At 34.5% G+C, this 26,954-nt stretch overlaps 1 protein-coding gene across 1 annotated transcript in view; it reads left to right on the forward strand.

The window, feature by feature from the left end:
* Positions 1-26,954, forward strand: part of NADK3 (NAD(H) kinase 3) — a 121,210-nt gene that overhangs the window by 53,142 nt on the left and 41,114 nt on the right. The window contains exons 2-3 of the mRNA XM_089821600.1: positions 13,501-13,746; positions 14,065-14,145. Of these exons, the coding sequence (XP_089677726.1) occupies positions 13,501-13,746; positions 14,065-14,145 (327 nt within the window). The remainder of the gene's footprint in view (positions 1-13,500; positions 13,747-14,064; positions 14,146-26,954) is intronic.

Consider the following 26,954-nt stretch of genomic DNA (forward strand, 5'->3'; position numbering starts at 1 on the left):
ATCTGTGATTGTAGATGTACTTTGCAATATTCCTTCCATTTTCAACCACCTTTTCCACCCAACTCAGTTTCCTCATGTCCTCAAGGAGCAAGTCAAGACAATGGGCAACACAAGGGCTCCAAAATAGTGTGGGATGCCTTTCAATCAAAAGTCTACCGGCTCCCACATATGTAGCTGCATTATTAGTCACAATTTGGATTACATTAGCCACCCTCACTTCCAACACCAGCTCATCCAACATGTTGTACAAAGTGTCTGCATTCTTCACTTGATCAGAGGCATCAACCAATTTTATAAATACCAATTGTATCCTTGAAGCAACTATAAAGTTGATGAGCATCCTATTTATTATGAAGTAATTGAAAAATATTTGCTTGTTATTAACAATGATCAAGAGATCAATTTATACAAGAGACTGAATGATGTTTCTTTAAGAAACAATCGTAAAGAATAGAAACATTTTATTCTAGTTAAGAGAAAACTAACAATTATCTACAACTAACTAAAGAATAGAAACATTCTATTCTAGTTACAAAAAACTAAATATTAGAAACATTTTAATATTTACAGAAGATTACAATAGAGAACCATTAGATGCTAAACAAAGATAATAGAAACTATCTATTATTGTAATATCCTCCCTTAATGGTTAATCTATCTAGAGCACAGAGCTGTCAAAAAGCGTAAAAGGCAGATTCTGTTTGCTCAAGGGGCTCCGCACTATTCGCTATGGGTTGCGAGATTGCTTAGATAGGGCAGCTAAGCGCTTTCGACATTGAACCTTCATGTGCCCAAACTTGTGGCAATAGTTTCATTGAATGTTTTTCTTTCGAGAGCCTTCTAAATTTGGAGCAGAGGATGTTTGCTGAGAAGACTGCTGATGATACTTTGGATAATGCTCCAAAACTTTGTAGACGAACATAATGCTCCAAAACAAACCGCAAAAGACCATGATTTTTGAGGTGAAAAATCAATCGAAACCCAACATGATTTTTGTGGCGAAAAATAATCAAAACCCAACATGATTTTTGAGGTGAAAAAGAATATAAACCGAACATGATTTTTGAGGTGAAAAATCAATCAAAACCCAACATGATTTTTGTGGTGAAAAATCAGTCAAAACCCAACATTACAAAGCTTCATTTTTTAAAAAGAAAACGGTAAAACCCAACAGATAATTTTTGAGGAAAAAATCACAAACCCACAAAGGAATGTCACACAACTTTGTGAATTACATAATCATAAATTTTTAAGGGAAAAATTATAGAAACCCATAAAAACATTTTAGGGAAAAAAAATATGAAAACCCATTAGATTTTTTTGTTTTTGAGGAAATTACGAAAACCCACCAGAATTTTTAAGGGAGGCAAAACATGAGACTTTGCATGGTAAAGCAACACATGCAAACAACATGCAAGTACATGCAACTCCAAAAATTAGAGACACCACATGCAACTCCAAAAAGTAGAGACACCAAAAAATTTGAAGGGCGATCTAGAAGAGAGCTCGAAAAACCCAGAAAGAATATGTTGTCGATTTTTGGACCAGCTGGCTCAAAAATTGAGGCATCCAAAAAATTCTGACGACAACCCAATTGAGCTCTCAAAAAACCCATCAGAAATCTAGAATCAAAATTTTTTTCTGAACCTGAAGATTAGGGTTTTGAACAAAAATGGCACTGCTGCAAAAAAACCTCAAAAAATGACAAAAATGTGCAGAAAAATAGATGGATCTGGACAAAAATGGGTTGCAAAACCGAACTAGAAGTCAACGGATTCAAATCCCTCAAAATGGAAGCCCTAGTCAGATTACAAAAAGTTGGAAGCAAATATGCATGTAAATAATTTTGAAAATAAAAAGCAGATAATTTCAACTAAGTAATTATAATTATATGCATGTAAATAATTTTGAAAATGAAAAGCAGATAATTTCAACTAAGTAATTATAATTATTTTTGAAAAATTTAGAGTATTAGCTCTGATACCATATTACGAAGTAATTGGAAAATATTTGCTTGTTATTAATAGTGATCAAGAGATCAATTTATACAAGAGACTAAACGATATTTCCTTGAGAAACAAACGTAAAGAATAGAAACATCTTATTCTAGCTAAGAGAAAACTAATAGTTATCTATAGCTAACTAAAGAATAGAAACATTCAATTTTAGAAATAGAAAACTAAATATTAGAAACATTCTAATATTTACAAAAGATTACAATAGATAACTATTAGATGCTAACCAGAGATAATAGAAACTATCTATTATTGTAATACCATTCCTACCATCTGTCCACCCATTGGATATAATAGTGCAGCCCCTATGTTCCCATATTTTTCTTTGCTCTTCCACAAGTTGATGAATGGTTTTTACCTCATTGTGTAATAATGGCCCACTCACTTCCTTACGAGTTGAGGCCTTGAACCCCTTACTAGACAAAAATTGAAGTGATCACTTGATCCCAATATGGACTACATAAAGCATTGAAGGGAAGATCATTGTAGATCCCAAATGTCACAACTACCACCTTTATCTTCTCATGCATCTTTTTGTTCTATGTAGTGCCTTTCAACCTAGGCTGAGCACCAGGAGTATTATGTGGAACCCAAAAGTCTAAAAGATGACCCCTCACATTCTCGGATGACAATCCTCGTATCCGTGGCCCAATGGAAGAAGAAGCCTCTGCACCTATTTGAAACCCTGTAGAATTATAATCTCCCATTGGGGCAGCCATGGCATTCGTTGCCCTTTTTTTGCTATCTTCTTTTGCTCATATGCATTAAGGCTTGTTATAGCCTCCCTAGTTGCCTTTTCAGGACAGTCATCACATGGTGTGACATCATGTCCTTCAATCTTTCCAATGTGATATTTTAGTCTAGTTATGCCCCCACTCATCAACTTAAGACAGTGGTCACAATTTACATCTTTTTTTTTCTCCCGTTGTCCCATGTTTCCAAAGTCATCCCTACCTCTGCCACCAGCCATTTTCTACGGGATACTGATACTGATTTTTGTTACCTGTAAGTCTGCAACAGCAAGAATAATGAATCAGACTTACTGAAACTGAGAGGACATAAGGAATAATTACAGCAAAGGATTGATGATCATTTTTAATGGCTAATTTTTCTACTATTTTGCTTAAGGATATGTCAAACAGTTGGCTTTCATATAACACTCAATGCTCATAATCAAAGACATTGCAATTTATTTGATTTGCAATTGTTTAACAGTACATAATCCCTCATTTATTACAATGTTGATGATCCCTGTTCTGATATGAAATATGAAGATTTGCAATATGGTCTCTTCAAACAGATTCCTATTTCTTAAAAATTAAATGAAGGCTGGGTGGTTGTAATTTGTACAGTTTCATTTTCTTTACCATTGTTAAATACACACTCTTCCATTATGGAGTCTTCAGTAGGTTCAAACTTCAAACAGTGGGTAAGACTCAAGAGTCAAGACAAACCAGATTATCTTGTAAAATTTTCCTATATTGATCAATAATCAACCTTTCAGTTAAAGCAACACTAAAAAATGGTAATATGTGGTGACTGAACTGTGAAGTTATGCAATGTGAAGTTGAACTCTAATTATCATTTTTATTTTCAAAGTGTTTAGCCCAAGGAATATAGGAAGTGTTATAGATTATGTTGAACTTTGCATCTGGCATCTAATAATGAATTATAACTTTTGGTCTTATAAGTACTCCATTACAATGTTCTAACTTCCAAGTTTATGTTTATGTTTATAAGTTTATAGTATTATACAATAACAATTTTTAGTTTGGATTTTGAGTTATCTGAGATGTGCAGACTGTGTAAACAAGACTCAATATAAAAAAAATAGATGGAAAAATCAATATCTATTATCAACAACTCTGGAAGAAATGGCCAGTGCCGAGTCTACATCAAGAAGAAACTTGATTTCTAAATGTATATTAAATGCTCATTTTCACCGTTACCTTGAATACCGTTAGCTTGTGAAGAAGAAATGGCTACTGCTAAAATGACCACCAACAATGGCTGTAGATGCAAATGTCTAAAACAACCACCAAGCAGGATGCAAATGCCAAAAATGACCACCAGGTTACCAATGATGCTTGCACATGAAAAAACAACCACGAAGGATTGCTGTTGATGCAAAAACAAACACCAAGAACGATAAATAATAAGACCTGTAAATGCGATTTTTTTGTCCTTATTAGAACTTTCGGAAACCTAAACTTTGTCTTTTCTGGCTTTGACTTTGGCCACCAATTTTTTGGCAGGTGTATCACGACTTTATCGTGATTTTCTGAATTAAAATCTTGCCAAGATTTTCATTATATCTTCTCCGATTTTTTCAGCTCTAATATCTTCTCCAGTTCTGTAGACTGATATCGCGATATATGTGATATTATTGTGCGATTATCAACTATGGTTTAGATAATTTTTAGTAACTTCCTTTTATGTCTTCAGTTCTCGGTTATGGTTCTGTAATTTTGTATTCAAGGAGTATTCCTCTTCTTTAAATTTATTCATTATCTCAATCATTTTATGGTATCAAAGCAAAGATAATTTTAGTTGATTTTTTGATAGTAAACTCATTAAATTTTTGCCCAATTTTTTTGAGGGAATTTGTAGAAGTTTTCTGATCTGTTTATTTTTGAAACAAAAATCATGGGATTTTGTTTTACACAATGTGAATCAAATGATTTGTTTTGATCAAAACTTTAAATAAAATAAAAATTTTCTCTAAAAAATTTGCGGGTTTGTTGTTTGAGCATCGCGTTTTGCAAAGCAAAGGTTTTTGGATAAGTTTTTTGCTTCAAAAAATAGTGTGTTTATCCTAGCTTTTGTTGGTTGGTTGCTTTTTGTTGAGGAATTTTATCTTTGCAAATTGCGACTATATGTTTGTGATTTTCCTCTACAAAATTCATGCCGTGCTAGAACACTTAGATTTCGTTACACAAATTGTATCGCGACCAGTTAGGGGTTTCTTTTGCTGTTTTTCTTGTGTCGTTCCATGCTCATGTGACACAAGTTTTTTGTTTCTGGTGCGACAATGTTTTTGCCTTGCTTGTGTGCTACATGACTTGTTTTGGTGATTTTTGTTAACACGGGTTTTCTTCTCAATTCAAGTGGGTTTTCTTCTCAGTTGACATGACCTCTTAGTGGTTTGTTTGCTTTTGAGAGTTGTGAGTTGTTCGTTGGATGGATATTTTGCAACCAATAGATTTTTAAAATCCAATTGCAAAATAGATAGACTAGCCACAGCGTATAAGACTGAGTCTCTCCTACCTTTAAGGGAACACTCCCCTTCTTACCGTTCCTTGGATCAACTCAAGGTAACCAAGAAGTCGAGAGATTTTGTAAGGGGTGTTACCAATATTCTTTCCTCTTATCTTTTAGGAAGGAATCCACGTACCTGTGGAGCAAGTAATGGGCAAGATGAAATTTCTAACTACTTTTTTATCTAATAGCTGGAAACAGTAATACCGATACCAAACATGAACTCAAAGGCTAGTTGAAAGTGTACGGGTTTTTCTCTAAGTCTAATTTTAATTAGTTCTATAAGAATAATCTTTACCATTGGGGCACAAAGACTTTTAGAAGTAGGGAATTCTAACTATTTTTGTGATTTGAGACGACAATACAAGCTACAGTCAAAGCTTTTAGTCTATGTGTTACCACAATCGTTCCCAGTCAAATCTTCAGTTTTGATTGCTTCTTAACTTGTTATGTTCAATTATTTAAACATACAACAACAACATGAATCAAAGAGAACATACACAAATTACAGTCAAAGTTTCTAATTTGCACTATCATAGCTGCTGTCAATCAAAGTTTCATCTCCAATTGCTTCTTTGTATTCACTTTTCTTCAAAGCAGTAGTAGACAATCAAATTTATACTTGCACAATTTTATCAGAGCTTTCTTGCATAAAATAAAAGATCATTTTTACAATGAGAAGGGCACTCCTTATATAGGAAGCAACAAGAAAAAAGAGAAAAAGGTGGGAGCAACTCAACCACCTTGACCTAGTCAAACTGGGTGATAAGAATTATTGGATTATATGTCATGTGCACATGCAATCGAATTACATACAATTGCATCACATGGAATTCATCTTCTACAACTACAACATTATAAAAAAAAGTTGGAATTGCTGAATCAATCCTGTAGATTATTAGCAAAAGCTTTTCTATTTGGTGACAAAAATGTATTCAATTGCTAGATTGGAAGTCCTTGTATTCTGCGCTATTGCACTCTCTTTGATGAATTGCCATTTATTATTTGAAAACTTAATATAATCAAGCTTTTCCTCATTCCATAGTAGTGAATTCTTCTTTGTTAGATTCATACATTCTGGAGTTTCTGACACTTTGAAAAACCTTCTCAATGATATCTGGATGTAAACCTGGAACAACTTTCCCATGAACATCTTTAGATGAATCTTCTCTCTCTCTCTCTCTCACAAATCAAAGTGCTTTGGCACATGCCCATAGGAACTCAGGTTTTGGGTTAGCCATTGGGAAAGTGGAGATCAAATGAATTATTGCTTCCTTGGATTCAAAGCATATCTTTTTGATGGGATGTCTCTATTCTTTGAAGAAGTTTTGACATATCTTGAAGTGTGTGTCGCAACATGGAGATGAAAACATCTTCCAATGAGATCAGATTCATGATAACTTTAGGATTTCAGTTGCAATGAGGATCCATGAGAGATGGGTGTTTGAAGCATGGATTAGATACTTATTGATCACTTTTGAAAGCTGGGAATGAATGGAACAGCTTATATTTTGGGCAAAACTATCCAAAATCAGGTTTAAGATGGTGGATTGCATGTGGGCAAAAAGAGGCATTTGCTTTGGGTGACCAAGAATGCAAGTTGGAAGCGTTTTGGGTACGTGCAAGATGAGAGTTTAGATGCTTGATATGTGAGTTTTCACGCAAATCAGGTTCTCTAGATGTCTTTGCATGTGGTAAAACTCCTCATTTTACATGATGTAATACATGCAGTTGGATTCGGAGAGTGCGATTACATGTATGGGAAAGTGGAAAATGAATGAGTTTGGGAAATGGATGATGTATGGGAGGTGGAAACATGGAAATGCACTTGCATTCTTGGGTGTAAATCTTCAACTTTTCTCCAAAAACAAATCAAAACAAGCAACAAACAAGCAAGAAAAACTAAGAACAAAACAAGAGCTTGCCGCTTTCTATCGACTCAAACATGACAAACTTCAAGATATCCCTTTACATGCAATTTTTGTTTCTGGAGATTAGAGGAGATTTTGCATTTGCAATGAGAGAATTTCAAACTTCTTTAAAAACAAAATACGAAAGACATGGGCTGCATTTGAACAAATGGACAAAAACAAGCCAAATAATGCAATATTGTAGCAAAACAAGTAAGAAATATAAGCAAAGCTGAATCATTCTACTTACTTGGAGCTCAATGAGCCAAAAAAGGAGGAATTAGAAGTTTGGATGAACAAGTCTCCTCCAAAATCGGGTTCTCCAAGTGCAAATGCCTGCAACAACCAAGAACCTTTGAAAAATCAAACTTTCAATGCAAATCGTGGTCTCCAAGGGCAAATGCATGTGCATGAAAGATCGAGATGTTGTTGCAAACCTATTTCTTCAATAATGTTTGGTGCAAATCACACTTAGAATGATCAAAAGCATGGATGTTTTTGCTTGAATATGTCAAAACGTGGTCTCTAAACTCAGTTACATGCAAAACATTTTGACAAAATGCATGTATTTTGGCGTTTTTGTTGAAAAATGTGCCTTAGAAATGCATTTACATGAGGCGTTTCGGCATTTTTTGGTGAAAAACATGGACTTTAGATTTAAATACATGCACTCAAAGGCAAAAACGTGGTCTGAAGATGCAAATACATGAGCTAAAATGCATGTATTTGTGCGTTTTTGGTGAAAAACACACTCTCCCAGCCCCTTTGCATGTATTTGGTGAAGAATGCCTTTGTAATGTTGTTTATATGCATCCAAGAAGCAAATCACACTCTTGGGATTTGCCTTCCAACTCCAATGTTTTTGACTTATGAGCAAGATCGGACTCTAGGAAGCCAAACGCATGAAGCAAATGCATATGCAAAGTGAGTTTGTAGTGCAAATCACACTCTTGAGGGGCCTTTACATGTGACATTTGGGCTGGAAAATGCATTTTACGTGCAAAACTAACTCTTTAGATGGAAATCCACAAGTTAAAAACGCTTGCATTTGTGGGTTTTGATGCAAAACACACTCTTGGAGGGCCATTACTTGCAATGCCTTAGTTGAAAAAGACATGTTTGATGCAAATCTGACTTTTGGGATTTAAATGCATCCTTTAAAATATGCTTTTTCATTTGCCCAAGTCAAATACTTATCCTCAAAGAGCAAATCACACTCTTCAAGTGCAATGACATGTTTTATTTTTTCCTTAAAGTGCAAATCGCACTCTCCAAGTGTGATTGCATGTTTTAAAATATGCTTTGACTTATCATGCATTTGGGTTGAACAAGCCAAAATCGGACTCTATAGATGAGTTTGCATATTTTGGTCATTTGCGTTTGCATGTAACAAGTAAATCTCACTCTCTAGAAGCATTTGCATGCAAAAGGTAAATTTCATTGTTTAGATGCAATTGCATGTGACACATTTCAAAAATGACATGCTATTGAGTTGCACAACTAAAATTTACTATTTCGCACATTTTTAATTAATTATTGAGCAAATATTACTTAAAATGGGTCAAATAGAATATTTACACCATAGTTTACACATTATGTGTAAATATTTATTTAAAAGCAACATTTTACTTAGATGTTTTAAATAAAACAAGTAAATCTCAACATTAAATTAGACTACATAGTGCACTATAGTCACTTAAGTGATAAAGTAACTAAAAAACATAAAATAAAGTCATTTTAAGTTATATTTTTTAAAAAGTGAAACTCAACATTAGAATATAACTTTAAATATGTGGTTTCTCTTGGAGAGTTCACTTTTTGGGCACTTAAATGGTCACATCTTTTGACTAATAAGTCCGATTAAGCCCTAAGATATACGGAATCAAAGGGAAAACCAAAAGCAAGAGATTTAGTGAAACAAAAAGTTTAAAGCAAACTAGACAAGCACTAAAAAATGCAAAAAGGGACGTTGAAGGCCTCAAAAATCAAGTATAGGCTAACAAATTCAAAAAATGAAAAAGATCTAAGGCACCCAAGAGTGTGTGCAAATTTTTTTTATTATAAAAATTCAGATATGTTTGCTACAACAACCGTTTTAATGACTTTTATTTTCAAAATCAAGTTTATAAAGAAATTGTGGGTTTTGTGCTACTAGGGTTTTAGGTTTTTCAAGATCGTCTAGGGTTTGAAATTTTTAGATCTTTGCTGAGATGAGAAGCTGATTTTCTATCTCATTTCTGTGTCTCTGTATAATAAAGGGGTAGTCAAAATACCAACAAACAATGTCAATTCTTCTGCATGGTATATTGATTCTGGTGCAACTTTGCATTTTACAAATAGGAGAGATTGGTTTGTGGAGTATAAGGCTTTCTTTGATATAGTAATGTTCTGTGGTGGTGAAGAGTATACTGCTGCTGACAAGAGGCCAAGGGCAGTGTTCAAATAACCTTTGAAGAAGAAATCTTGTGTTTTACAATGTATGCTTTGTTCCAAGAGTGGAGCTCAATATGCTTTTACTGAGTTGGATTATGGAAAATTGCCCCTAGTTGGATGTCATCTTCAGTGCACATAAGTGTCATATTGTTGACAAGGAGTCCAAGAAAACCATTGCAGCTGGCATCAAAGATCCTGTGTTGTATTGGCCAGTTGGGTTCATAGATTCAGATTAGGCAGGGTCTTTTGAGAGGAAGTCTACTTCTGGGCATGTTTTCAATCTTGTTTTGGGTGCAATCACATGGAATGGTAAGAAGCACCAAACAACAACTCCCTCCTTCACAGAAACGGAGTAGATGGGAATTGTCAAAGCAACATGTGAGGCAATTTGGCTTCAAAGGGTGCTTTTTGATGTGAAAATGTCTCAAGCAAAGCCTTCATGCTTGTTTTGTGACAACAAAGGGATGCTGAACCTGCCAAAAATCTAGTCTTCCATGAGCACTAAATATTTTTGGAGCTTCATTGTCATTTCATATGCCAACTAGTTGAAGAAGGATCCGTGATATTGCAGTATGTTCCAATTGAGGGCCAGACGACAAACATTTTACCATGATCTTGAGTTGAGATAAATTTGTAAAATTTCAGGACAAACTTGGTGTAGTTAGTAGAATGATTATTAAGGGAGGGCATGCAAGTAATATTATTATATTTAGCTTATAATGGTCATGTAGTTTTTTTAGTTTGTTTTTACTATTTTAGTAACTTCCTTTTATGTCTTTAGATTTCGATTGTTTCCATTATGAAAACATCTTCTGTTATTGCCTTTTTAAGAAGTATTTCTCTCCTTTGTAATTTATGTATCATCTCAATCCTTTTAAATAGAAGAGTGGGGAGACATAAATTTACATAGGATGTGTTATTGGGCGTGATTAATGATTGGTAGTGCAACCTTATCTGAAAAATATAATCTCTGCAAATTCCTGGGACAATTTCTGCTGTTGTTCACATGGATAATGTAGTATGCATACAACCTTTGTAGCTTGGGGTATGTATGTCCCTCTAGGGTTCGGGGTCTATACGTGTTGAAATGCTCAAGACTAAATGGCCCTTCATGGGATGTTGATGGCTGAATGGTTAAAATTCTTTCAAGAAGGGTCAATATCGTGATAAGCAATTGTTGAATTGAGATCTGAGCGAACAGGCGAAAACCATATCGAGGAAATTTTAGTATTTTTTTTATAGGTACATTTAGTAAGGCAATACATACATTTCTTGCAATGCTTAGAGTATGCAAAAGATATTACCTTCAGCTTCATTTTCTCATACTATTTGTAAAGGGTCAACCATTCTCACTTGTTAATTCCATAGACTCAAACTAAGTAAAGGAAGACATGTTGCCAATTTACTTTCTATTCTTAAAAGACTGCAGTCCTTGAATTATCTATGCTATGAGTATTTCTCTGGATTGTCAACAGTGCTGCTTCTTTGGATTGTCAACAGTGCTTCCTGCTAGCTTGGAATGTAAATTTATATTTCATATTATACAAAAAGTTCCTTCATATTTCATATTGGTGCAATTTCCTCCATAGGATCATTATGAGAGCAACCGATGCTGCCTATTTACTTTCTATCTCTATTATATCTAGATAAGCTCCCATGGTTCCAGGATCTCTTTGCTGATATATATATAATATAGTAACCTTCAAATTCCTTTTTCCAGGAATACAAAGTTATGTCATATTATATGGCTTTAATATACAGTAATATACCAAATTGCTTAGGACTTGCCCTTTGGGCACTTTTCATTTGATTAATTCTTAGCTCTAGTTTTCATTACTCTATTTTATTTTCAGAAATCTTAATGATCTGTTATAATTGCTGTAGTTTTGAATGCTGTTGATCTGCTTTGGTCATATGTGGACAGTTCTATAATTTGCTTTATTTACTTTTGTCTAAATTTCATGGAATTAACAGTTGACTTGATTCATTGTAAATATATGTGCTTCTCTTATCTTCAAGGCACACAAATCGAAGTCAATTATTCCAGTTATGGCTGATAAATAGCTTTGAGTGCTTCCTAGCTTGTGAAATTTAGTCCTTGAACCATCCATGTCAGGAGTAGTTTCTTGGATTCCTGCGCCACCTGGCAGTGTGGACCCTCGATTTGTAATTTGTATTCTATAAGGATTTCCTTGATATTTTTTGTTTTGCAATTTCTTCTGTAAGCTCATGAGGGAATGACAAAGGCTCCTTCTACATGTGGGTAGGTTTCCATCAATCCAGGATCTCATATCTTATATCTCTTTAGACCTCTAATTTTAGTATTCAGATGTTCTGATAATGTTCTCAATTTTCTAGTGATTTCAACAGTTAGCATCACAATAGATAACAGATCTTGTTATCTCTTTAGACTTATGGATAATAATAGTTTTGAGATGTTTTGATAATGTTCTCAATTTTCTAGTGATTTCAACAGTCAGCGAAAAATGAAGGCACCATGGTGACAACACCACCAAGATTTATCGTGGGACTCTGGTGTATGTGAACAGGACCCAACACATAGGAGCTTGCGAAAGTGAGTAGATTGGATTGTAGTGTACTTTGATATGAGGGAGAACTTGAGCTGTGTATAGCAATTCAAATGAGGAGATTGACATGGGAGAGTGGAGGAGGATGTGTTAGCACTAGTAGATTATTTGTCACCAATGCCACTTGGCTAATATGCTAGATCACCTATCCTTGGCTTGCTTGAGAGTTAGAAAATTAGGGAGGGAGGATCTGTCATCTACTTTTTTCAATTGATAGCCTGGTGTGTCTTTTGGGAGCATTAGAGTAGCAATTATCTGGTTAATTCAGTTTTCAGTTAGGAATGTTTGTGGTTGGAATAAGGTGGGATGTGTTTGGTTGTCTTCTTGTTGATCAATGACCAAATCTTTCAGTAAGAGCACCTGTCAATCAGTTAGAATTCTGGTGGACTGGAACAAGGAGGTTGTGTGGTTAATTGGAACTGAAGCTACCTTCAGTTAGAACTTAGGATCAATAATAAGAATGGAACTTTTCAGTCAACTACCATGAATTTAGAAATGACTGCCGATTAATTGAGGAAGCAGAATTATAACACAGTGGGAATAGGAGAAGGGATATACTAGAAATTTGATAAAATAAAAGTCATTTCTTTTTCCTGAGCTGAATGTTGTGTTTCAGCAACAGTTGCTTGGAGACAAAACCTTCCAGGTGCAGAGATCAGTCTTCTTAAGCAACAGATAGGCACTCAAACTGACATCTGTAATACTAGTAGCATCTAGCTTTATAGGTGCGTGCATTGAGAAGGTGTATTACTTTGATGAATATCTATCTTCTTATGAACAAAAACTAAATAAAAAGTAAAAACAGAAAGTATCATATGCTGTAGTATTTCTGGGTTTGCTATTTTTGTATGCTTCTAGTTTGTGTCCTCACAAATTTGTTATCATTTGTAATTCCCCGTCCGTGTATACCAACTTGAGGCAAGGAGCATATTCTTCAGCTTTTATTTATATCATGTATATATCTAAGATTATATAACGACATTCTATGTTCTGGCTTGATTAGGTAGTTTTGTCAAATTCTGCATGTCGTTGATGTCATGTAACTTAATTTGGAATATTCGTCAATATGAATTTCAATCCCATGCATATCTAGTAAGTTAGTGACGATATCCTATTTATATTCATTTGATTTACTGCTAATTTGAAGATGATTCAAACACACAGCACTAACTGAGAATAATCCTTAGATATCAAATAGATTGTAATGTTTATTTTTGTGTTTACTATTCTCCCAAAAACAAATATCTCTTAATGCACATCGATATCAAACTTCCTGTTTTTTTACTTCAACTGCAGGTAGTTGGCAATCTAGTAGACAGGCACAAGACTCACGTAGAGACTGTGAAATTCTGTGAGGACATACTGCATCGAAAACCACTTGAATGGAGGACAGTTGTTGGTGATGAGTTAGAGGCACCAATCAGTGATATTGACTTGGTCATTACAATTGGAGGGGATGGAACGATTTTGCAAGCCAGTCACTTTGTGGACAATTCTGCTTCAATTTTTGGAGTAAACTCAGACCCTTCAAGAATTACAGAGGTTTGTTTGTATGAAAATACTGAAAGTATTACCTTCATGATGATATGAAATGCTTTCATTAAAAGCGAGTTGATGGATAAAGCAAAATTGAAATTTCAAGATACATAAGCTCCGCCTGGTTCTAGAAAGCCAGGATCCCCAGATAAAACGATGAGGATTGCTGATGTTCTTGGTGGAAAAACCTACTACAGCATCGGTCTTAGTTTAATCCTTGTAGTGCAGATATGGGTATGATGATCTTTTATATATCTTGCCAGGATGACTTTGAGGTCTATGAACTGCTCATTCATGTTTCTTGATGTTCACTCATTGATGCAGATTAAAGAGAATTCAGAATCATTTGATGCAAGGCGAAGTACTGGGTATATGTGTGCTGCTACAGCCGAAAGTTTTGAGGAGGTGGAGTAATAATTTCTGTGCTCCAGTGTTTCTTGTTTTGAACATTTTGAAATTTATAACAATGTAGAAATAATATCATGCAATTATTAGATAAGTCTACTGTATAGTAATGAATGTTAATTGACTGAGCAACTGAAGCTGCCATATATGATTCTGGATATGCCTGAAACATGCAGGCCTTGTATTATCTATCTAATAGTGTTATTAGATTAAGTCTACTGTATAGTAATGAATGTTAATTGACTGAGCAACTGAAGCTGCCATATATGATTCTGGATATGCCTGAAACATGCAGGCCTTGTATTATCTATCTAATAGTGTTAATAGCAATGCATTTTCTCTGTCTGAACATCCCTTGTCATATTTATTCTTCTAGTTATAGCCAATTCTCATCAAATCTATTAATTGGCTCAATATATTGAGATTATTTTCTCATAGTGAAGCCACTGTAAATTAAATAAGTGATTCTTAAGAAGCAATCAACATTCTGATGAAACTCATAAGTTTAAAATTTTAATTTATATTGTTAGATTTCCTTTTCACTTGGTTGATGTTCCTTGTCATTGCTGTGCCAATCAGAGGTTAATTTTTTTTAGATCTGCTGATGGAGTCCAGGATCAGGAACCCAGTGAATTGTAGCTAATCTTGGTGGCCACACATGCTCACAGAGCCAGTAGTCAAATCAGACATGGCAAGAACTTATTCCTGTTAGAATATTTAGTTATATTTAATCTGGTATTTTCAGTTATATTTTAATGGTTATTTACGTAGTTTCCTTTAGGTTTCTTTTTTAAGAAGTCATAGTTGCTATTTTTGGCTTCACTTCAAGCTTCAGCTTAAACAGTTTGTTCTCTTTAGATCATGATCTTGTAAATTGCTATTTACACTTAGTTCATCATTTGATGGGATTTGATTAAATTTGGTGAATTATCTAAGAAAAATCCATGTCTCTTTTGATCTGGAGTTTTTTATAGGAATTTGTGTTTCAATTTTTTTATGAGAATAAAAAATTTGTTGGAGTTTTTTTTGGAAATCGGAGCTTTCTTCTGTATTTTTAAGGGTTTTTTTTGTGTTAAAATCACGAGGATTTTCTGTTCAAAATTTTCAACATCATGCATCTCTCTGCCGTTTTTCGATCTCTCCTGGTCTGTCTGTTTGCAGATGTCAGTTTTTCTTTTGAAGGCCCAGGTTTCTTGTGCAGGAGCTCGAGTTTCAGAAAGCTGTTTGTTCTTCCCGCATTCTCCTACGCTCTGCTTAAAGGGGGGCCTTACTGTCATGTTTCAGTTCTTTTCAGCCATTTTCCTCAGTTTTCTTCTGTGCTTTCTTTAGTTGGTGACAGGAGGGCTTCATTTTTTCCTTTGCGTGACTTCTCTGTTTACAGCAGCTTGTGTTTTTTATGCCATTTTATCTGAATGTGAATTGTCTAGAAGCGCCATTTTTCTCTTGCATTCTTGGCAACTCATTTCAAGTTTCAGTTGAAGCTTCAGGTGAATGGTTTGTTCTTTTTAGAGCACTGTCTTGTAAATTGCTATTTTACTTTGTTTGCTCATCAATTCAATACCCAGCTCACACGTGCATCACGGAAGCAACAACAGCTTTCTTTATCAATTATAGTTCATATAACATACTTGTCTTGCAGACATGTAGTCCAGCAACAAAGACTTACAACCTCCATCTTTACCTCTTACACAAACTCTACCATGCTTTTGACACAGCCTGCGAAAAGAAGTATCTGTGTATATTTCTACAGCAATCTCTCATGCAATTTACTTTCATCTTCTACCCGAGCAGGATGATATTCTACGAAATTCCTTTCTACTCTTTTTGTCTCCTCTGTTTGTAGCAGCTTTTCTATATATATGTATGTATGTATGTATTCAGACTTTGAATGTCCAGAAAATTAAAACCACAAAGGAAATGAACATCAAAACTCAAGATTGGAGCAGGATGGATGCCACAAAAAAACTAAAAAGTCTATTTCAGTCAATTGATTGAATTCATTGAGTCCGCTTGAGATGACCGCCCAGTAATATGTAACTGATGATGGAAGAAAATGAAATTCAGCAGGGAACCGGTCTTCAGGCCAGTGATGATAATAAGGTTTAAATACTAGAGAGAACAATCTAGCTGCCACACAGAAATCTACCTGAAACAGCATATAAATACACCTGAATAAATAAGATTATCAGTAAGTCAGCACAGGTAACTTCCATAAGCTGCCCAGCCATTGTAATTATGGTCCAGAACCCAGCCAAAATAGGACAAGGTGCATGGATGCGTGAATCCTGGCAGTTGTTACTGCTTAGCAGTTAAGATCTATGTCCTCATGTCCAGCAGGGGATTAGGGTAAAGTCAATACCCAAAAAGAGAATCTAGAAGGCTCCCAGTGAGGAGTGTCAACGGCTATAGGTGAGGTGGACGGTTGGACATTACCTCAATACCACATCCCAATTTTTTACAGCAAGGAAGGCACTACATCCTGTTAAGTTTGTAGCTTCAGTCGGATTGCTTTGATAATGAGATACATTGTTGATGGTAAATCATCATTTAGACAAATATTCTTATATACATAATATATTATATGTATTATATTATAATATACCATATGTATTATATTATAATATATTATGTTATATATATTACATTATATATATATGGTAATTTATATTATTATTCTGTAATGATGATTAACCATAGAGGCATGTCTCTTCATAAGACATGTCTCATTTCATATTTATAAGTCTTCAAATCTGCATTTGGGACACACCAATAACAATGGCAGTGTTATTACATTTGCAGAAAATGATCCTTAAATCACAACATGGTATCAGAGCCAGACTGCAAATGTAATAAAGTGTTTGATAGATAGATAGAAAATTCAGATATTAAAGTGGAAAATCAGATAACCATTTAAAGGAACCGAATATAAGGAAGAGACACAGTCAGGATGGCACAAGCAAGGGGTAGAAGTTGACAGCAGCAGTTTGCAATTGATACAGTCAGCACTGATAATCCAGAAGCTGCAAACATTCGTCATCGAACATCCAGGGAAGGAGCAAATAAGCAGTGACTATAATCCAACATGGTAAACACCAGGAAATCAGGAATAGCGATGACAGTCATCCCGACTTTATACAATTAGAGCAAACTTTAGAGATTCACTCTTAAAACAGTTCGGAGGCAGAAAAATGTCCAGGAATGAGTAAAGACATAGGGATGAGGAGTGGATTAGAAAAATTTGCATTTCATAAAGGAGAGTTGCGTAGAATTACAATAAACATGAGATAGAGTCTATATCGTAAACTGGTTTAACCGTCTTCTGCAAATAATATTCAGCGATCAGACGGAGATATATACAATGATCATAAGATATTGCAGGAATTCAATAAAGTAAGAAAGATGATCTGCTGAATAAGGGGAGTCAACACAAGTAAATATTTAAGCAATAAACCACATGTCAGCAAGAAATGGAAGGAGTGTCAAATATAATTGCAAATATGACCTGATCATGTCTTTAGCATGACATATATGTTTGAGGTCAGTCAATGATAAATGAGTTATACCAACATTCAAGAGGCACAAATTACACAGGTTCAGTGGTCAGCGACTAATATATTAAACAACCATTATAATATTAATAGGAAGAACAAACAAATGGGCAGAGATATATTGAAGACGTAAATCATGGTTAGTAAATCTATTGGCAAACACGGATATCACCACAACTCCTCTGATAGGGAGAATGAGAAACTGATCTAGTAACTTACGCTACCTGACATGGACTTTCCTCCCCTTAATAATCAGTTGAACTTTTGAAAGAAATTCAGTGGTCAATATTGACCATTTACATTGTTTATTACATATAATGTCATCGTCATAGAAGGATATAACTTGGTATCAAATATAAGAACGAAGCATGAAATGCTTTTATGAAGGAATGTCAAATTTCTTATCAAATATGTTAGTGAAAACCAACAATGAAGAGAGTTTGTGGATTATATGAAAACAAGGGAAAACACATGGGACATATCCAATCAATAATTGTAATTGAAAAGCTCAAAAGTAAACTAAAACTAGTACCTTTCCATTGATGGTGGCATATAAACTATTCTCTTGCAGTGTGGTTACCACCAAAGTGTTAGGGGAGATTGGTATTCAACCCTCATAAAACAAGATGCAAAGTGTGGAAGAATCATTTCCAATTTTAGTGACCGAGTATCTAGACAATTCTCCACTCCAAGTTGTAGTAATCCACTTACAATATCAATGTATAATCATCATTTGGAGACCCCCATGTAGCTTACTTGATATGGAGAATATTGCATATGTAACGATGAAGAGAATATAAAAGAATATTTCAGTTCTACGAAGGGTTGGATGGATAGATATACAAATCATTCTTGAGCAGATATATAAGATTTATGTGAAAAGTAATCCAGCACATACACTAAATCCATGAAAAATAGATGGGTAGAAACGTTAAGAAGTGTATTATGTTTCAAGATTGTGAAAGGTTCCATAGGCAGATTCAAATGTTAAATAAGTCCATTGCCATTCTAGCACACCTGTGAAGATATTTTTGTGGCAAATTTGAGAGGTTGATTTAAGCAGCATCAACAACAGCAATAAGGATTAGGAGAAACTCTCTTCACCCTTTGATATCATCAACACATAAAATTTTGATGACATAGCTAAGAATTCAATTGAACAAAGAATAGGGAAGCATAGCATTATATCAAGGCTTAGTTCTTTTGTAACTAAGTTGCAGATTTCTCTTTGGCCAATAAGTGTTTACATTTCTAATTATTAAGGACCAGATGAAGAATTTCTATCAATATGATCTAATGTTGATAACTTCTCTTGAATCTAGTGAATATCTATAAATTGGAATTTGTGTATAAGATATAGTTTTATTCTAACGTGGTAAAATGTTACTTGATGACTAAATTGTGATCAACATGAATAAAGTCAAGTATCTTCTAGCCGACTAAGCATTTGATGACAAAAATTAAAAAATGTCTAGTATTGGATGGAATTGTTAAGTTGTGGGTGGGATGCACATTACTAGAGGTGAAACAGATGGATTACAGGCTTATTCCTAAAGCAAATTGGAAGAAATATTCCGACTCTATAAAATAGAATGAAAGGGAATTTTACATTGTTGGGGGGGAATAATAATCAATGTTCCATTCCCACTTGAACCAACTTTAGAGGGGAGATGTTCCATTCTTAAATAATCTAAGAAGGAAAATTCTGATTTATTAACTATAGACCTTCATGTGTAGATAATTATTTCTTATCCTTGAGTAATACATTTATCTATCCATTATAGTCTCCTTCTTATTTGTATTTCTATACATACTATAAAGAGCTATTTACCTTGATCTTTTCTTTTATGTTTGGGGATGTTCTTGTAAGTTAAGAAGGTTGGTACTTTATACATTCTACCAAATATTGGCAGACTCAATCTTATGACAGTAGCTCCAAAGAAGCTGTGATTTGAAATTCATTAGTCATTTGATGATAAGGTTGGATAAAGTGAGGCTCTTGAAGCGAATATTTTTGATGGTTGAGATTATAAGTATTCTTATATATAAAGAGGGAGTCTATTAGTTCATCAGAGACAATGCAGGAGCTTAGAAGATTGATACTTAGAGGGAGTCTAGAAATACATGTGTGTGACTGCATGAATTTGATGGGCCTACTCCTGTGTAAATCATGAGGAAGTAATGACTTATAACCAAAAAATCAATAGATTGATAGTAGGTTTAGATGGAGTTTGATAGGTATCCTTGGGCGAAGAGGGCCTCTAAGGAAGTAACTATAGGACCTGAATTCCTAAGATCATTGTTCAGAAGGAGAATTATGAAGTGCAATCCCTTGTGAATAATATTTTCTCTACGAGGGAGAATTTCTAAGTGAAATTCCTTGTAATGCATTATTCCCCATGAGAGAGAAGTTGAGGTGAAAGCCTTTATTCCACCCTCTGACTTGGTTTATGGTGGTTACTATTCTGCATACGTGGATTATGTCATGAAAGGTGACAATCTTTCATTGATATATATATATATATTTGGAGGGTTGCTATTGTAAGGTGACAATCTTATCAATAGCTTGACTTGTTATCATGACAAACTACATTACGTTGGTGTTACATGTGTTGGTAGTCTTGATAACGAACATATCATGATCAAACTACATTAACTTCTACGAGACAGAGATCATGACTTGTTGATTACTAGTTATTTGATCAACTTCATTAAGTTGTCCCGAAGTGCTTGAAATCAGAGAACTCATATCCTATGGGATATGACATATTCTTTTGGTAGGCATCAAGGATCTGATGCCAGTGGACATACCAAAAGAATATATGTATGATGAATATCATATGATTGATATTTCTTGTTGAAACATACTTTGGATTATATTGAAAGATAACATCTAAGTTGATGGATATATGTTGGTATCCTTAAATATGCCATTCCGGGAACATCTTACTGAGATGATATCTCTTCATATACTTGAGATTATAATGTGTTCTATAGCAATCCTCCCTAGTTGAAAGGGAGTGTTAAGTTTGTAGCTTCAGTTGGATTGATTCGATCATGAGATACATTGTTGATGGTAAGTCATCATTTAGACAAATATTCTTATATATAAATATATAAAATAATATTATAATATATATGACTATTTATATTATTGTTAATATATTATTATTATCTAATGATGATTAACCACAGAGACGTGTCTCCTCTCACATTCATAAGTCTTCAAATTTGCATTTGGTACCAATAACAATGACAATGTTATTACATTTGTAGAAAACAATCCTTAAATCACAGCACATCTTGCTCATGTAACCCCGAAACGAATCTAGAACTATACCAAAATTTTAATTGCCAATAAATAGGAATTTAATCCATCTAGGTCTTATTTGATCCCCAAAAGGTCCCCATATGCCAATGCATGCACAAATTTAGAACAAACCAAAACTGCACAACCATTTTGTCTGAGTGATGGAGGATCTATTGAGAATAAGGTGAAGTAAAGATGCAATATTATCTTATGCAAGTGATTGCATCTGAAAGTAATATTACCAAATTGAGGTTATGTAATTGTACATTTCAAATTCACAATACATATATAAAACAAAAAACCATGAGATACACAAATTTACTTCGAGAAACATTTTCGGGAAACTCCACACGAGAAAGAGGGAAAGTAAATTATTAATCTTTAATGAAGCGATGCACAATATTTGAAATATTGCTATTGGGACTTCAATAGTAATTTGCCCTAGAATTCGCAAATAAGGGATGGAGTATATTGAGGATGTAAATTGTCAACTTTATATGTTGACTTAGCTTACAACCAGGTGATTTCATAATGAAAGATGAATAAACATTTAACCAACAATGTTTTAAAGATAGTTCTAATCGTCATTATAATCTACATAATGTGCACGTGGGATCTTTTAAGGTTTTTAACCAACAACTATCTACATTATGGAGCCCTTTGGGAGATTATACAAGGCGCTTTGAGCTTATTTGTCAAGCCAAAGAGCATGGAATGATACCCACTATTTGGTCTCCCAGCCCAAGTTGGGGTTGCTCAACTCGAAAGGAACCTTGTGCTACTTGCATCCTTTGTATGTATATTCCCTCCATATAATGGGCGACAAATTAGATGAAATCCGTAAAGGATTATATATATAACAATATATTATATGCATATTCCTACTTCCTATTAAGTGGAAGACAAATAACAAATCAGCTAGATCAAAATGCACCATGTCTTGATGCGAGTTATGTGCCTACCCCACCATCTAGAATAAAATACCTAAGTAGCTGATTAGGGTTTGGGGATGGATTCGGGTTCAAGGTTCGGGTTCATGGGTTCAGGCAAATTTTTTTTTGCCTAATTGGGTTCGTGGGTGGGTTCATGAGTATATATATATATATAAATATATATGCATTATATATATATATATATATATATATATATATATATATATATATATATATATATATATATATATATATATATATATACACATATACATATATATCCAAAAAAAAGAGAAACCTGCAGGTCCTAGGTTCATCATGGGTCCAAGGTTCACTATAAATATTGGGTTCGTGGGTGGGTTCATGAGTGTATATATATATATATATATATATATATACACACACACATACATATATATCCAAAAAAAAGAGAAACCTGTAGGTCCTCCTAGGTTCATCATGGGTCCAAGGTTCACTATGGGTCCTCCTGGATTTGCCATGGGTCCTCCGGAGTTCATTGTGGGTCCATCCAGATTCGTTGTGGGTCCGGGCAGGGTCCTTGATGATAATATTCCTATGGGGGAGTATTGTACAAATGTTACTATGATGATATGTTACAAACATGATTGAGTTTGTCATTGATGTCAACATAGCAGTCTTCCGTGGTATTTGACAGAAGAACAACAAAAGGATCAAGTTGGTACGGACAACTAGTTGAGTATTCTCACTATCCGAGGTTATGGGAGATATTTCTGAGTATCTAGTTTATGCAGTTAACGTCGGATGAAGAAATGATAAGTCTGGAAGAAATTATGTAAGTTTTGGTGATGTCTGTTCTGAGATAGAGTTTACAGAGTTATGTTCTGGTAAACTTGTTATATCTCCTAGCAGAGTTGTTATTCTGAGAATCGAGGTTGAGGATGTGAAGAAGACATGTTGGTGATGACGTGGCTAAGTTCGCTTGTCATAATACTATGTGTGCAAAAAGATATTCAAGTTGCAAGGTGAAAGATTAATGTTATCGCTAAGTGTAACTTGTTCTTAATGTGGTCCTATAATGATTAATTGAGAAGGTCTAACAGCCGACTCAGGGAATTGTTTTATGGACTCAGTATAAAGGAAGAACATTTTCCTTTATCATATAACATGGATTTGGATCAATAAGAAGTAATTGTAAGTAGCAGAGAGAGTGGAAAGCGAAGTTGAGCAGAGTAGAGTGGAAGTGAAGGAAACTTCATTGCTGAGGTTTTGCTGAGTGATTTAAGGTTCGTGACCTGGTCTACAAGGTCTGACAGTGATTGGTTTGGTTGATAGAACAAAGGAAAGGACATAACAACAAATTGCATGTTTGAGTAGTGAGCTCTTTTTGTAGTTGAAATTGCATGTTTGGGTAGTGGGATCTTCTTGCATACATTGTACTACAACTCCTAACAAGGTTGGAATCTCCTAACATGGTTTAAAGTCTCCTAACAAGGACTCATATGTACTGAATGTTGTAATAGATTCCTAACAAAGCCCATCCTCTAACAAGGAATATTTATATTAGTACATCATCGTGTGGGCATCATTCCTACTAGGGTTTTCCCTCTGATCAAGGGTTTCCCTAGTTAACATTTGGTGTAATTGTCTATGTGCATCTTATTATGGTTGCTGTTTACTTTGGTTGAATGGTTAAGTTTGTTTGAAGAAGATAAATGTTTTAATTGTTGGATAACTGATTCACCTCCCCCTCTTAGTTATCTTGGTGGACTATTGTTTCTAACAATTGGTATTAGAGCATCAGGTCCTTGAAGATAAAGTTTGACAACTTTGGGAGATCCATGGCGAGCATGTTCAAGAAAGATAGTCCGAAGTTCGATGGAACAAATTATGACACATGAAGACACATCTGCTGTGTACAGGTCCAGGATATTGGATCTTGACAAAATTAGTGAAGACAATCATTGCTGAAAAGGATTTGGAAAATTGTATCGAGGATGAAAGAGATCTTTTTATGTGCAACATGAGCACTAGAGAAACACTATTGACTACACTACCTGAAATTGAATACAATCAGGTAAAATCACTTGTTACTTCACATTTGATTTAGAAAGCTTTAGAAACTAGTTTTGAAGGTGATGCACATTGTAAGAAGTTGAGGCTACAAAGTTGGATTTGTGCATTTCAAGATATTAAAATGATGAAGATGAATCTGTAAGAACATATGTAGGCAGGATATCAAAAATTATTGTAGGTATTAAATCTCAAGGAGGAACCAAAGAAGATGATGAGGTTATATGGAAGATATTGAAGAGTCTAAAACCACCATTTAAGTCAGCAGTTCAAATGATACAGTTGTTGATATCTTGTACCAAAGATTTCACAAAGGAGTCATTGCTCGGAAGGCTTGAAGTAGTTGAGAATGAGCATGGACAATCTGGAGAATTGACTATAACAGAGACAACTTTTAGTGCCTTGAATATTCAACCTAGTTTATCAAGGAGCACAAGTGCTAGAGGAGATTTTGCTAGCAGCAGTAGATTTGAGGAGGACAGAAAGATTGAAGGAGTAGCCTTTCTGATAAGAAGAGAAAATGGAAGGAAGAAAATCTTTAAATGTTGGACTTTTGATGAATAGGGTCATTATGCATCTAAGTATCCTAAAAGAGAGAAAAAGTATAAAGGAAATTACAAACCTAGAAGAGATAGAGAGTGTTTGTATGTAAATGAAGAAAATGATTCTGATGAACAGGTAGTAAGTGCTAGTGATGATGAAATTGGATTTTTAGCAATTAAAGAAGAAAGTCCAAAGAAAGTAGCTTTGGTGTCACAGGTTGAAAAGAAATCTAATTGGATAATTGACATTGGTTGTTCTCATCATATGAACAAATTTGTTGACTTCCAAAGTCAGGATAGAGGCATTGTTAGAGTTGGAAACAATGCAGCATGACAAGTTAATGGTATTGGATCTATAACTCTTGATGGTAAAACTAATACTGAGGATATATATTTTATTGATGGTTTAAAGCACAATCTTTTGAGTGTTGGACAACTAGTGGACAAAAGTTATCAGTTGCAGTTCACAAAGAAGACATGCATGAATCGAGATAAAGATGGAAAGGTAATTGAAACAAGAACCAGATCTAGAGGTAATGTATTTCAGTTGAATTCTATTGAAATGACATGTTTGATTGCAAAGGTAGATGACAGTTGGTTATGGCATACGAGATTTTGTCATATAAACTTTGACAGTATTGTGAAGACTAGTAGTATGTTTGCAGTTAAAGATTTTCCTGAGATTGTAAAACCTACTAACACAATTTGCAAGGAGTGTGTTTTGGCAAAGCATAACAGAACTTCTTTTCCCAACAAGAAGTTTACTACTACAGCAAAATTGGAGATTGTACACACAGATCTCAACAGTCCTACAAAGACTAAAGGATTCTAAGGGGAAAGGTATTTTATGATTCTAGTTGATGATTTTTCTAGAATGATGTGGGTTGCATATCTTAAAGAGAAATTTGAGGCATTTGATAAGTTTAAGATATTTAAGAATAGAGTTGAGAATGAATCTGGTATGAAGATTAAATGTTTAAGATCAGATAGAGGAGGAGAATTTACTTCAAATGAGTTTAACATGTTTTGTGAAAAAAATGGAATCAAAAGACAATTATTAGCTCTGAGAACCCTTGAATAGAATGACATTGCAGACAGAAGGAACAGGTTAGTTACAGAAGTAGCAAGAGCTATGTTAGCTGAGAATGATGTATTTAAGATGTTTTGAAGGGAAGCTATGAATACAACAGTCTAAACTATGAATAGAGTAAAAGTCAAGAAAGACACAAACAAGACCTCTTATGAAAAGTGGTTTGGTCACTCACCTACAAATGAAGGAGAGCTGAGGTAGGAACAAAGCTCAAAACCTTCAGTAGAGCCAAGTGTTGAGATAGCAACTCCTACTTTGGGAAAGAATATGATGAAGAATCACTCATTTGAGTAGATCACTGGAAGCAGAGATAAAGGTGTGATGACAAGAAGTAGAGTCAATGAAGAACTATGTTTGATATCTCAAGTTGAACCTAAGAATGTAGATGAAGCATGTAAAGATGATTATTGGAAACAAGCTATGAAAGAGGAATTAGATTAGATAGTAAAAAATAAGACATGGGAATTGGACCCCAGACCAATAGACAAGAGTGTGATAGGAGCTAAATGGGTATTCGGGACCAAGATGAATGAGCAAGGTGAAGTTGTAAGGAACAAGGCAAGATTGGAATATACTATGATGAGACTTATGCTCCAGTGGCTAGAATAGAAGCAGTAAGATTATTCTTAGCCTATGCAGCACAAAATAAATTCAAAGTGTATCAGATGGATGTCAAGTCAACATTTCTGAATGGAGAACCTGAAGAAGTGTACATTGAGTAGCCTGAAGGTTGTTATTTGATAGATAATAAGGACATAGTATGCAAATTGAAAAAAGCATTGTATGGCTTGAAGCAAGCACCCATAACTTGGGATGCAAGGTTGGACAAACATTTGAGAAAGCTTGGTTATAGGAAAGGTATGGTAGATAGTAATCTATATTGGAAAGAAATTGATGATGGTTTGATGATTTTGGTAACATTTGTTGATGATATCATATTTGAAGGAAATGATGATGAAAGTGACAAATTTGGTGAAGAGATGAAGAAAGGATTTGAAATGAGTATGATAGGAGAAATGAAATATTTTCTAGGATTACAAATTGTTCAGAATAAAGAAGGAATCTTTATTTCTCAGACTAAGTACTTGAAGGATTTACAGAAAATGTTTGGTTTGGAAACATGCAAACCTGTTGGAACACCTATGGTAACTGGACACAAGTTATCTACAAAGGATGAGACACCTATCGTTGAGCAGAAGAAGTATAGATCTATGATTGGAGGATTGCAATATCTGACACACACAAGGCTGGATATAGCAAATACAGTTGGAATTGTTGCAAGATTACAAGCTGATCTTAAAGAAGCACATTATGTAGCAGTCAAAAAGATATTTA

Source organism: Cupressus sempervirens, chromosome 3, assembly GCF_028749045.1.
Source record: "Cupressus sempervirens isolate cs-2001-9-10 chromosome 3, ASM2874904v1, whole genome shotgun sequence".
NCBI lineage: Eukaryota > Viridiplantae > Streptophyta > Pinopsida > Cupressales > Cupressaceae > Cupressus > Cupressus sempervirens.